Source organism: Caenorhabditis elegans, chromosome X (genome assembly GCF_000002985.6).
Source record: "Caenorhabditis elegans chromosome X".
Lineage (NCBI taxonomy): Eukaryota > Metazoa > Nematoda > Chromadorea > Rhabditida > Rhabditidae > Caenorhabditis > Caenorhabditis elegans.
In genome coordinates, this window is record NC_003284.9 from 1,369,683 (window position 1) to 1,384,035 (window position 14,353).

At 37.4% G+C, this 14,353-nt stretch overlaps 3 protein-coding genes and 1 non-coding gene across 4 annotated transcripts; 1 reads left to right on the plus strand and 3 right to left on the minus strand.

Annotated features, from left to right (window-relative positions):
- Positions 1 to 860: 860 nt before the first annotated feature.
- On the minus strand, positions 861 to 1,104 carry F56C3.7 (MHC class II antigen K; the record flags this gene model as incomplete). Its single annotated transcript, NM_075853.1, has 2 exons — positions 861 to 1,022; positions 1,072 to 1,104. 2 exons carry the CDS (start codon positions 1,102 to 1,104, stop codon positions 861 to 863), a joined length of 195 nt encoding a protein of 64 aa, NP_508254.1.
- A 1,225-nt stretch (positions 1,105 to 2,329) lies between these two features.
- On the plus strand, positions 2,330 to 5,031 carry fbxa-190 (F-box domain-containing protein). The gene is made up of 5 exons (NM_075854.6): positions 2,330 to 2,550; positions 2,603 to 2,824; positions 3,114 to 3,197; positions 3,964 to 4,612; positions 4,658 to 5,031. The coding sequence occupies exons 1-5, from the start codon at positions 2,345 to 2,347 to the stop codon at positions 4,868 to 4,870; spliced, it is 1,374 nt and encodes a 457-aa protein (NP_508255.2). The 5' UTR covers positions 2,330 to 2,344; the 3' UTR covers positions 4,871 to 5,031.
- Positions 5,032 to 9,920: 4,889 nt separating this feature from the next.
- F56C3.t1 lies at positions 9,921 to 9,992 on the minus strand. The gene has a single exon. It is a non-coding gene; the product is annotated as a tRNA-Gly (tRNA).
- Positions 9,993 to 11,692: 1,700 nt separating this feature from the next.
- F56C3.10 (Ovule protein) lies at positions 11,693 to 11,983 on the minus strand (the record flags this gene model as incomplete). Its single annotated transcript, NM_001038463.1, has 1 exon — positions 11,693 to 11,983. One exon carries the CDS (start codon positions 11,981 to 11,983, stop codon positions 11,693 to 11,695), a length of 291 nt encoding a protein of 96 aa, NP_001033552.1.
- Between the last annotated feature and the right edge of the window lie 2,370 nt (positions 11,984 to 14,353).

The following is a 14,353-nucleotide window of genomic DNA, read 5'->3' on the forward strand; positions in this document are numbered from 1 at the left end:
GGCACCATTAAAGACCCTAGTGAGCACTGGTTAAACTCAACAAATAAAACAGGGGGACGCTTTTATCACGCGGTTTTGAATCTCGTATTATGTGCGTTCGGCGACCAAAGAGAAAAAATACTGTGAGCTATTCGAAAAAAATTGGGCAAACGGAAAGGGGGACGGTGTCCCTTTGCTTCATGTTTTTGGAAACATTGCTGTTCGAACGGGGTTGAGAGAAAGAGGGGTGGTAATGAGTGATACTGGATTTGTAGAGGGTGCTGAGAAGCGATTGCAAAAATGGTTGTAAACATCTGAGGGGACTCGCGGGGAAATATAGTTTGGGGAATATTGATGTCAGATTTTGTGGACAAAAAAAATTTTATCCTTATGTTTTGCCGCCCATTCAAATTTTGATTTCAGAAAATAGCATCGCAACTCTGTTATAGCAACCCTTTAGCTAACGTTTTGTCCAGCTTCTGCTAGTATTTCGATATCAGAATTAACGCTTCCACGGGAGGCAGGCGTGATTTCAGGGCCTCGCGCCTACTTCAGGCCTGCTCGCCTCACGCCTGCCTCATCGCTTCAATACTGCGTTCATGGTGCTTGCACCACATAGCGCGAAAAGTGGTTCTTTCGGTGCGACTGACATTTCTCGGGTTTCGCTACACAGGAGGAGAGGCACGCAAGGCAGGCACGGCAGGCGTTTCGGCGCCTACATGGAATCACTAACTAGAGTATGAAATATGGAAGCCAAGATTATATCTTTTTTATTCTGAAATGAAACAATAGTTGGAACACCTGGTTCTCCGAATACCATTTTATTTTTTTTTTCGATTTTTTAAAACAAGTCTTTTAAACACAATCAAAGCCATGCAAATTTAATTTTTCTTGGTTTTGTTGATTTGTTGTGCAATCACCGTGACGATTCCACCGCACAAGACAATAATCGCTGCAAGAAACGCTGCAAAGTAGCCTATGTTTGACTGCTCCGGCTCCGGTACCTGTTCTTGATCGGAGGATCGCATTTCATACACGTCTTCCTAAAAATAGATTTTAAGCCAGTTTAAAATAGGCCTAATACAAGCTTACTCTACGGTGTGGACGCAAGCCGGCTGGATTCATTTTTTAGTGATTGTTGGGACAAACGATAGACTGGAGACTGGAGCTGGAAATTTTGTGGATTTGAAGAAAAAAAATTTGTCAATTACGTGAGAAAAATAGAGTTGTAAAAAAAAGAAGCAGAAGGTTGACTGAGAAAGAGCATAATTTCAAAAAAATGGGCGTTTCGAACATCATATCATTAACGGTTTCCATGGAATCCGGTAGAAGAATGTTAGCAGAGAAAAACTCACCGTTTAGATAGTAGACTCTTTCAAATGTTACAAAAAGGCGCAGGGAAATTACGGATACCCTGCGGGGTTGTGAGTTTGTGAGTATTTTCGAAAAGCAGAGCACATCCACAGGCCTCGTGAATCATATGTATTAGAATAAAAATAGCACACATTAAGTATAATAATTTGGAATTTGAAGAGTCCGTTGACTAATACGCTGAAATAGTAAAAAAGGGATGACCAGTTGAAAACTGTCATGAAAAGGTCTTTAAGCTATTCGATTAGTTTTTATATCCGGCAATTTGCCGATTTGCCGTTTGCCAAACAATCATTTACCGGCAGTTTTTAGAAGGATTTTTTATAAGACGGAAACACTTAAAAACTGTACCTTTTAAAAAACAATTTCCCGTTTTTTCTATATATTTTCATAGAATTTGCTCAATTTTCAGAATAGATGTTGGAACATTCATAGGATGCGTGCAATTTTGCCGATCTTTTCCGATTCCCGGCTTCTCGCACTTTAAGCTGCAGCTTATCAAGATCTAGTTTTGAAACTCAAATTCCAAAATTTGTTTGAGAAGTTTTATTTTGATACTTGGTCATTTTAGCATTATAGGAATGATATTTTTAACTTTTTTTCTTTTCACTGGCCGTAGTCCACCTCAAATTGCGAACCTAATTGGGAATCTGACCGAAAAATACAGACCGCGATTTTTGGAAATTTTCGGTTTTTTTTTTCTTGCAAGTTCGAACAATTTTCGAGTATTGTTACTTTGCTCTTTGCGCAAGCCCCCTTAAAAATCTATGTATCACGCCCATCGTATTTATTTTCAGTGTCAAAGTCAACAATGATCTTTCCGAAAAAGGTCACCGCTCTTATCAGTCTTATCAGTGACGTTTACTCAAGACTCCATTTTCAAGGTTTTTCATAAATATTGATAACTTTTTCTTTTTTTCTCGGTTCTTCTGTACCGGCTTTTGCAATTTATTTTTACTTGTTGAGTTTTTTTTTTCAGAACTCCATTCCAAATATGAATTGTCTACCAACTGATAAACTTTCGATCAGAGCTTGCATACTTTACGAAGCACTTGAGCACCTGAATGATGAGAAATACGTTTACTCAAACATCTGCAGAACATTCGGTTACCACTTAATCAATTTCCAAGAGTTCAACCATTGGTATTCCAGATTTCAAAATGGAAATTTGGAACTTTGCGATGAAAGTAAAGATGTTGGGTGAGTTTTCTAGTTGTCTTAGTTCTTCTTCTGATATGTGAATATTTTGTAGGGGCCACCCGAAGAAGCTTCAAGACAGTCCAGCTTTGATTCGGACCTGCATTTTTTACGAGCTTCTTAGATTTACAACCAAAAGTGTAGAATACAATTACAAAAATTTTACCAATATTCTTGGCTTTGACGTGATTTCTTACCAATTATTCGATTACTGGTTTTATAAATTCTACAATCAGCTGAATAATTCGGAAAAGTTGGACTTAAACATTGATGACAGGTATGTGTGCATTCAAGTTTTCTAGTCAAGGCTTCCATGACAAGTAGGTGCGGTTTCAAGACCTGACCTGTCTGCAACCTGCCCGCCTCACGTCGGCCTCTCTGTTTATTTCATAGTGTGAAAACGGGTTTTTCGACGCAGCCGACACATTCCGGGTTCCGCGCCGCACTATACAGAAAGCAAGGCTTACGGCGCGAGGCAGGCGATGGTCTTCGCAAGGCGTGCGCGGTGGACGTTTTTGCGCCTGCATGGAAGCCCTATCTTTAGTAACTTATTCAACATTTTTCAGCTTCGAATACGTGCCCATACCATTTGCTAATTTACCAAACGACATTTTATGTGAAATTTTGGACAAAGTGAATGCGTACCAAAAGTGAGTTGTTACGGTCGGAGCACCTTAAATTAGGGGTGGCGATCCTCCTGAGTCTTGAGTCAAAACCGTATTGTTTTTCGATACACTTCAGTTTTTTAAAATAGTGGGTTATTGAAAGTGGAGTCAAAATTTTTATTTCGCTAAGTGACATAAAATAGACCATATTAACCGAATATAACTGTATAAAAAATATAACTGTATAAAATATAATTCAAAAATTTTCTCTATTATAAATGCAAAATTTGAAAAAAATGAGGTAGTTATTTTTGAATTCCCGCGCAACTGAGTGACGTCATTGCGATATTTTCGGCTTTACTAAATGCTTTTTCTTGCCAAATTGTTAGCATTTTTCCGTAAAAAAATTTATAGGAAATTATTGAATTTAGGTCAATTGTTTGAGCAAATTTCTTTTGGGATACCAAGTTTTTTTGAACGGATAATTAAAAACATCAAAAATGACCTCACTCATTTTTGCGGGAATTGAAGAATAAATCGCTCATTTTTAAAAACTTTTGCTATATTGAAAAGTCATTTCAAAAAAATTGAGAAAAATTTTGTAAACTTTTTTACAGTTATATTCGCTCATTACGGTCTATTTTCTCTAATTTCAAGCAAATTTTTTAAATGTTTCGGAAAATTTCAACAACTTTTATTTTTGCATGTTTAAAAATAGTTTAACCTTGTTAATTTTTTGAGCTAGAATATAATTTGAGCATAAATCCCCACTGTTAAATTTTTTCCAAATTTCCGAATTCCGTTTCTCCAGACTCTCCATCCGAACAATGTCTCGAAAACTCTGCCAACTTATTGATAATCACATTCTCAAAGTTGATAAAATAGAACTCTACCAGTCTAATCTACATGGTCTATACCGAGTTATTATCGGATATGATGCCATCCGCGTTGTCTACGAGAATACAGAAGTTGGTGGATGTACGCGTTCTGTCATGGTAGCGAAAACCAAAATTGAAGGGAAAAGCTGCACGGAGATGACTCTGGAATTCCTGTCGGAAAAGTTGAAGCATCCGAAAATGCAGATAAAACGATTTTGCATTGAGGCGGACAATAGTAATTTTATAGCATCTGTTTTGAAAGTATTAAAGTCAAGAAAGACCATTCTTTGTGTCAAGGAAATTAGTATTGATGGTCTTGAAGAGTGTCAAATGGCGGAGATGCTCTCATGTGTAAAACCCCGTACGCTGGAAAAAATTGTCCTACAAAAAAACTACGACGAAAATCAAACAATTGAGCTCAAGGAGATTGTTCAACTGGAGCAATGGAAGTATGCCAAAGAGCTTGTGACAGAGTTTAATGATGGAGCAATTGCTGTTAGGTATCAAGATTATTGTCATTTTGATAAAATCTCTGTGAAGCTTGCTCGGTTTCCAAAAGAAGACTTTTACAACATTAGAGATGTATGTAAGTTATGTGAATTTTCTAACTTCAAATTGATATTTCAGATTCTCACAAGTCGATCAAGTTTTCAAGAAGCTAAATTTCAATTTCCACGAATAGAACTCCATCAAATATCGGAACTGTTCAATCTGGGAACTTATCAAAAAGAGGAATTCGAGTATCCTGGAATTGAGACATTTTATAATCACGAGTTTAATGGCAGATTCAGGGTGTCTATTCGTCCCAGTCGGCTGCTTATTACACCTGTAAAACAGTGATAACTTTAACATCTTACAATTATGTACTTTTTTTATATTTTACCAGCCGCTGCCCGCGCCTACGGCGCGGGCAACGACTGGCACCATTAAAAGTATTTGACACACATACCTTCAATCACTCAAAAAATTTCTCATCATGAAAAAAACTTGAAACACTTAAAACGCGGTATCAATTTAATGGCACTGTTACATGTATGTATTTTTACGATATGCATGTTTCAAAAATTCACAGACAGTATGAAAACTTTCTGTTACTTTTTGACCAAGACAGTAACCTTACAATACCATTACAGTACCTTGACATTATCCTCCACCGACTCCTAACCCAATACCTCTTCAAAGGACAAAATGCCAATTTTTCCAAAACTACAGTAACCCTACCGTATACCTACAGTACCCCTATAGTACCACTACAGTACCTTGACTTGATCCCCCATCAACTCCCAAATAACTACCTCTTCTAAGCTCAATTTTTCGGAACATTCCAGAATTTTCTCGATTTTTCTAGAAAGTTCTGGAACACTCCAGAATTTTCTCGATTTTTCTAGAAAGTTTTGAACATTCCAGAATTTTCTCGATTTTTCTAGAAAGTTCTGGAACATTCCAGAGTTTTCTCGATTTTTCTAGAAAGTTCTGGAACGTTCCAGAATTTTCTCGATTTTTCTAGAAAGTTCTGAACATTCCAGACTTTTCCCAATTTTTCTAGAAAGTTCTGGAACATTCCAGAATTTTCTCGATTTTTCTAGAAAGTTCTGAACATTCCAGAATTTTCTCGATTTTTCTAGAAAGTTCTGGAGCGTTCCAGAATTTTCTCGATTTTTCTAGAAAGTTCTGGAACATTCCAGAATTTTCCCGATTTTTCTAGAAAGTTCTGGAACGTTCGAGAATTTTTTCGAAATTTCCAGAAGATTCTAGATTTCCAGAATTTTAGTTTTTCACAGAAAACTTAAATTTCCCGCCAAAATATTTTTCACAGAAAAATTAAATTTCCCGCCAAAATTTTTTTTTCAGAAAATTTAAATTTCCCGCCAAAACATTTTTCACAGAAAATTTAAATTTCCCGCCAAAATATTTTTCACAGAAAATTTAAATTTCCCGCCAAAATATTTTTCACAGAAAAATTAAATTTCCCGCCAAAATTTTTTTTTCAGAAAATTTAAATTACCCGCCAAAATATTTTTCACAGAAAATTTAAATTTCCCGCCAAAACATTTTTCACAGAAAATTTAAATTTCCCGCCAAAATATTTTTCACAGAAAATTTAAATTTCCCGCCAAAATATTTTTCACAGAAAATTTAAATTTCCCGCCAAAACATTTTTCACAGAAAATTTAAATTTCCCGCCAAAATATTTTTCACAGAAAATTTAAATTTCCCGCCAAAATTTTTTTTTCAGAAAATTTAAATTTCCCGCCAAAATATTTTTCACAGAAAATTTAAATTTCCCGCCAAAACATTTTTCACAGAAAATTTCAATTTCCCGCCAAAATATTTTTCACAGAAAATTTCAATTTCCCGCCAAAATATTTTTCACAGAAAATTTCAATTTCCCGCCAAAATATTTTTCACAGAAAATTTAAATTTCCCGCCAAAATATTTTTCACAGAAAATTTAAATTTCCCGCCAAAATATTTTTCCACGATGGGACTCACCACGATGGGTCTCACCTCGATGGGTCTCACCACGATGGGTCTTACCACGATGGGTCTCACCACGACGGGTCTCACCACGATGGGACTCACCACGATGGGTCTCACCTCGATGGGTCTCACCACGATGGGTCTCATCACGGTGGGTCTCACCACGGTGGGTCTCACCACGATGGGTCTCACCACGGTGGGTCTCGCCACGATGGGTCTCACCACGATGGGCCTCGCCACGATGGGTCTCGCCACGATGCGTCTCGTCACGATGGGTCTCGCCACGATGCGTCTCGTCACGATGGGTCTCACCACGATGGGTTTTTCACGATGGGTCTCACCACGATGGGTCTTGCCACGATGGGTCTCGCGACAATGGGTCTCGCCACGAAGATCTCGCAGCAACATTTTTTTAAATTTTCCAGAAGGTTCTAGAACAATCCAGAATTTTTTCGAATTTTCCAGAAAGTTCTGGAACATTCCAGAATTTTCTAGAATTTTCCAGAAGGTTCTAAAGCTTTTCAGAATTTTCCAGAAGGTTCTGGAACATTCTAGAATTTTCCAGAAATTCCCAGAAGGTTCTGGAACATTTCAGAATTTTCCCGAAGTTTCCAATTTCCCTTCCAAAGACGGAAAGTCAATTTTTTCCAAACTACAGTAATCCTATAGTACTCCTACAGTACTCCTACAGTACTACTACAGTACCACGACCATATTCCACTACTAACCGCAAACCTATATCTCTTCAAAAGACAAAAACACAATTTTTCGTAAACTACAGTAATCCTACCGTACTCCTACAGTACTCCTACAGTACTACTACAGTACCCCGACCATATCCCACTAATAACTCCAAACCTATATCTCTTCAAAAGACAAAAACTCAATTTTTCCTAAACTACAGTAATCCTACCGTACTCCTACAGTACTCCTACAGTACTACTACAGTGCCCCGACCATATCCCACTACTAACCCCAAACCTATATCTCTTCAAAAGACAAAAACACAATTTTTCCCAAACTACAGTAATCCTACCGTACTCCTACAGTACTCCTACAGTACTACTACAGTACCCCGTCCATATCCCCCTACTAACCCCAAACTAATATCCCTCCAACAGCCGAAAACGCCTTGCCTTTGTAAGCTATGATGTCACTCCTTAACAAACGGACACTATTTTTTTATATATAGGTAATGATGGGTCTCAATATCTAAATAAACATTCGAGAAAAAACTTGAAGATTAGGACAGCTGTGATGACGATTATTAAAATGATGAATGAGAAGCAGATGTCGGCAAGTATCAGCGCGTTATTTGAAATTCGGCGGAATAGATCCCTGTCACGATCATTATCGTTTTGATTAGCCTGGAAAACAACCAGATAAGGAAAAAGTTTAGAAAAAGTTGTAGCTTACGTTTGGCATAATTTTTGAGTAGGCGTAGGTTGTGGAGTAGGTTGTGGAGTAGGTGACCGCTACTTTTAGTAAACCGCTACTTGAACATGTTAAAGGTGGAGTAGAGCAAGTGGGAAAATTGTTTTAAATCATGCCCATAGCATTACAATGACCATAGTAAAACAGTTTTTCAAAAAAATTTCCAAATTCTTTAAAAAAGTTTTGAAAAGTGGTTAAATCTCAGTATTTGACTTTTTTTTTGGAAGTCTTCAATCAAAAAAAAATGTTTTTCCGTTGAATTTTTCGGTTTTTGGCAAAAAACTTAGTAGTCAAATTGAGGGGGTGCGGCAAATTTGCCGAGTTTGCCGTTTGCCGAGCACCGCAAATTTTGAAACTTAATGAAAGAAAATAAAGCATCATTTTTCGGTATTTGTGTATTATTTCCCCTCATTCTAAAATTATCCATTTTAATAAAACGTGATGTCCATTTTTCCTCTTTGGACTTAGAAATGGTTAATTCCTAAGCCTAAAAACACAAAAGCTCCACACGTTTTTATTTAAAAATTTATTTTTCAAAATGAGGGGAAATAATACACAAGTACCCATATTTCTTTAATTTTTTTTTCAAGAAATCCAAACGCGCATTAGGGAAAAAACTTAATTTTTACCATCTTACGTGGCACTTTTTGAGCTCCAAAAAAAATGCGATTTACCGGGTAAATTTGCCGAATTGCCTTGTTCGGCAAATATTGTTCGAAATGTGGCAAAAACTCATTATTCGCCACTTTTAGAGGATCAATAAAATTTGAAAACTTTTACATTGGCCGTTTGGCGCAACAGGAGTGGGTCATAGCATTTTCCCCACTGGCGCTACTCTACATTTAAGGTTAGGCACAGTATTCTTAAAAAAAGAGCAAAAATTTTTGGGAACAAAATCAAATTTCAAATCACTCTCTTCAAAAGGTGCTCCTCATTGTTTCTATAGAGACTGGGCATCAAGAAGATAAAGAGGAGAAGTATGAGCAGAGAAATGCTCACAGCTCATGATCAGATAGAGTAAATGAGAGTGAGGTGGAGTTAATCAAAATTATCGAAAAAGTCTTGTGAGTACGTGGATTGTGTGAATTAAATATTCTCTCTTTTTGGGGAGAATTTCGCAAAACAATTTACAATATCGGTAGGAAACATTTTCGGTAATCACCTTCACCTTTGAGCTCTTGGAATTTGGCACAATGTATCTTCCAATAACGTCCCTGCGTTTTGTTGACTATTACGAGAAAACTTTTGTCATCAACGGGTCAAATATTGTTTTTGTCAAATAACAAGTTACCATAGTCTGACAAGGCACACTTGAGTAGTTTTTGGCATTGGTCACCTGTAAAAAAGGCCTGATAATCAATATTTTCATTGCGTTCTTAATTCAAATTTGAGTAAACCTTGAAGAGTACAGCGTATTTGATCAGAAATCCATACATCCATCCATATGAGAGCCATATCTGCTAATATCCTACATCATCTCTCTCCTATAATTTGAAAACCATCAATTACTAAGTTACTAGGTAGGTTAACTGTCTATTCAAACAAAAATGAACACTTGACCACTTTTTATAAAAGTCTTATGAGAAACGGATTTCTATATATGAACTGAAACGACAATACACTCCAAATAAAAAAAAACTGCGTGGCGTGTACTGCAGAAAGCCTAATATTTAGACCTCGCTTTTTTCTCGTTCACTCACGAAGAAAAGGCAAACATTTTGACCCCAACCAATATCAGGCCGCCGACATCTCACGGGTTCCGCGCGCCGCTGCGTTTAACTCGCTATGGGCGTGGCGAGCTGTCTCCGCCTGCTGCGAGTTAAACACAGCGGCGCGCAGAACCTGTGAGATGTCGGCGCCCTGATAATGGTTGGGGTCAAAATTTTTGTACCTAGGTGGCCAGGTTGTAGGTCGCGCATTCCAGTGTCTAATAGATTCGACATTTGTCGCCCTCTCACCACTTTTCAAAACATTTCTGCGTTCGGGGGGAATCGAACCCCCGTCGAATGCTTGGAAGGCATCCATGCTGACCATTACACCACGAACGCTCTGGAGACACAAATACTGGTGGGCCGTGAAAAGAGCGCGAGGGGTAAAGGGGAGGAAGGCAGTTGTCGCGTGGAGAACGGAGAAATGTAGAGGGGGCGAAATTTACTTTTTTTTTCAAAATTACGTATTAGTTGAACAAGTTGAATTTATAGGGTTTATGCACATAATTTATATTTAAAAATTATTTTTTTAACTTGAAATTGATTTACCAGCGCCCAAAGTTTCCTAGAAAATTTTCACATTTTTAAAAAATTGTTATACAACGCAGTTCATAAGTTGTCTGTACTTTTTTGTTTATTTTTTTTTTTCACTTAATTCTTGAATTTTCTGGAAAATTTTATTCTGATAAAAGCTCCTAAAAAATGGAATTAACTGTACCTGCTCTATCGCATAACATTTAATTGAAACCTGTACAATTTTTTTTTTAATTTTTGATTTTTAGTACACATTTATTGTAGTTCTTGGTTTGGAAATTCACAATGGCAAATGACAAATTTGGCAAATTTGCCGCACATCTTTGCTAGGAATGCCAAGCCCCTGGTTTTTTTTACAAAAATTGTTTAGCATTTTTTGTATTATTCTTTATTCATAAGTGTAAAAATAAGGGAAGCGTAATAAGAATTCAACCTAAAAGGAGGAAGCATATTTCAAAATTTGGGTCCAGGAAAAAGCAAATAAAAAATTGCGAACAATACAGCTGCAGAGATAATGTAGAAAAAGACGTAGTAATGTATGATTCTAAATTACCTTGGGAGCACAATAATGTGGGCGATATTTGGAAAATAACCGTTGTCGGTAATAAATTTGCAGACGATGATAAAATAGTACTGAACAGTCAAGACAGGAGCCAAACCTTCTGGAATCAGGCTTCACGGGAACGCTAGGAGATCTGAAAATACATAGACAGGATTGAAACATTGAAAACGCATAATTGAATAGGGTAATATATTCTACTGCATGATTTGTTACATGGGATGAATTTCAGAAAATCAGTTTTTTCCAATGTATCTGGATAAAAAGAAATAAAATAAAAGCCCAACACTTTTTGGAGTGCGAATCTATGAATAATATCAACATTTTAATGTGTAGTAATCAGTCATATAGATAATTCAGTTATCAAAATTAAAAGTTGTTCCAAATTCGAAAGTCGTCAGAATTCAAAATCAAAATTCCAAAAAAAAAATTGTTCAACCAAAGCTGACAATTGCCGATATCAAAAGGCCTGATGCGGACCTGAAATACATATTCAACTACTGGCAACAGTTATCAAAGTTGCCGGTCGATTTCAGTAGCGCTGATGCTAGCTCTAGTGGTATTAGTAACTGTATGCATTAGTTGGACTTCCGTTGATTTCAATGCAAAATTTAACATCTGCGACTTTTTTCGCACACCACCAAAAAAAAACCTAGAATATTACACACTTTCAAAGACTTTATTAGGGTTTTTTTGGATGAAATTTGTTAAAAACAGGTAATTCATATATACAAAATTCAGGAAGAAAATCTAGGTTTAACCCACCAAAAAATATTAAAAAGTGGCAAAATTGGGCAATTTATTGTAAAAAGTCACAATTTTGAAACTCCTGTAAAATGACTAATTTTATAGCTAGAGGGCTCAAAATTTATCTCCAAACCCTAAAAATTGCCCTTTTTCAAAATATAATAGTTTCTAACGTTCACCCAAAAAAAAACCCACATATTTAATGTCCACCATCAGCTGAGGATTGCTTAGATTTGGTGTCTTCTTGGCTTTTCGGTGGCTGAGCTTTTGGAAAGTCGATCATCATCGCTGCCCAACGTTTGGATTGAGATTTGGATTCCGGTGGAATTTGAGATGTTGACGGAACTTTTTTGGGTGCCGGGACTGACGAACTAGTTGAGATGTTTTTCAAAGCTTCTCGAGCCATTCTCTCTTCATACATGAGAGTTTGAATACGGCATATCTCTTCGGCATCCTTCACAAGCTGTTCCATTGTCTTTTTTGGGGGCATCTGGAAAAGTAAAGTTGGGAAAAATCGTAAAAATAAAATTGAAAACCTGAAAAATGAACCGAAGTGCATACTCATTGTGCCCCCTGGGATTGCTTCGTTGGTGGTTGCTAGGTATTATATCCAGATATCACTGTTGTCGTTGAATCAGAATTTTAGAGTAATGACAAATTCATTAACGTAGGGAGTTGGATTTTATAAACCGACTAATGTAAGGGATCGCGAGAATATTTATCGAGGTGAATCTGGTCGCAATTATTAATAATATTGATTGATTAATAATTATTCCGTATCACTTTTTTGACAATGCTTAAAATGAATTATACAATTACCTAGAACAACCATTCAAACCGAAAACAAAAGAAACCATATTTTGAACCAGGGCTGGCGGCAAAATACTTTTTCCGGCAAACTGGCACATTGCCTAAATTTAAAATTTCCGGCAAACTCGGCGAATCGGCAATTTGCGACACATTTTTGGCAAGTTATAGTTTTGTACCTAATTTTTGGAAATTTCAGAAATTCAATTTTAATCGACAAAATTGTACGAATTTTCTATGAAAATATCTTTTAAAAAACGGGGAAAAATTTTCAAAAAGGTACAGTTTTAAGTGTTTCCGTCATATAAAAAATTCCCTCAAAACACTTTCAAAAAATTGATATCCGGCAAATGGCAAATCGGCAATTTGCCGAAAATTAAAATTTCAGAAAAAACGGCAAACCGGCAAATTGCCGTTTTCGGTCAGTCAGCAGACCGGCAATTCGCCGATTTGCCAAACGGCAATTGCCGCCCACCCCTGGTTTAAACTACCAAAACTACCACTTCAGGATCCTCAAGAAGTCGTCTTCCTCAACTGCACCTAACATACTATGACCGTTTCAAAGATATCACCTTGTTATAATTGAAGTCACGACAAAACAGTACCTTTAAAAAAATCAGCGACATCGATCCAGCCGTGACTTGATATAAGAAAGATTAATACTGAGCCCTCCGTAATTTGTACCTCCTCTGTTTTTTTTAGTTACTATAATATTACAATCAATACACGTGGTGTCAGAATGTCTCACTGCGGTTTGATCTACAAAAAATGCGGGAATATTTTTCCAGAAAATTTGTGACGTCAGCTCCAGGGGTGTGCGGATAACCGATTTTTTCGGCTAACGGATAAATCGGCTAATGCCGATTTTTTGAGAACCGGCTAACGGCTAATTCGGCTAACGGCTAATTTCAAAATTTTCGGCTAACGGATAATTCGGCTAATCTCAGTCATTCAAATCGGCTAATTTTCGGCTAATTCGGCTAATTCGGAAAATATTCATTTGGTTAAGCTTTTTTTGTTCATTCTGTTAATTCAGGTTTTGGGTTAATTTTTCACTGTTATTGAGCAAATTCAGGGATGAACGACTGTTCAAATAGGAAAAAATCATACAAATTCACCACATTTCGTTTTCCAAAAAAATATGTTAGTTGAATTAGCCGAAATAGCCGATCGGCGAATTCGGCTGACATCGGCCAAAATCGGCTAACGGATAACTACGTATTAGCCGAACTGCCAAAAAGTCGGCTAACGGCTAATTTGGCTAATCGGTAAAAAGGTCGGCTAACGGATAATTCGGCTAATATTAGCCGAGTTAGCCGAATTAGCCGATCGGCTAATTCGGCTAAATCGGCTATTATCCGCACACCCCTGGTCAGCTCGCTCTTAACGTTTTTGGAAATGGGTCTTTTACCGATTTCCGATGACGAAGGCGATCTCTATTCTGTAATAAATGGAGCAAATTTCTAGCTGACAAATACGTGCATATCACCACTATTCAATTTTACTACTCATTCATGCACTCGTAAAAGCTGATCACCATTAGATCGCCACCTCCATGTGGACCTCTTGCTTAGAAAACGTACATTATCGATCCCTCATTCTCAATTTTTATTGTATAGAACAAACTAGAGCGTCCATCGACCTGCCGTCAAGAAAGAGGATGCGCTCTCGTCTTGCAGCGAACAATTTTGCACACACACACACACAGTGCGGCTAGCATTCAGGGTTCGAAAAAAAGAGAGTGCGCTGGCGGCGACGGAAAAGAGTTTGCGCCGCCGCCGCCGCTGGTGTAATACGTAGAGAAATGCGCCGTCGGCAGTTTTGTTAGCCACGCGACAAAACTAGGAAAAAAAACATGCGCCGCCGGTGTAGATGGATGCGCTAGCGGCCTACTAGCAGGCCAAATTAGCAAAGGACGGCCTACGAGCCAGGTCGTGTTGAATTTTACGTGCCTGCCCCTGAGATGCATTGAGTGACATTTTGCCGGAAGAACAAAAAAATGACGAGACGTGGCATCCAAAAATCGATGAACTCGTGGTGAATAAAGTGAGAA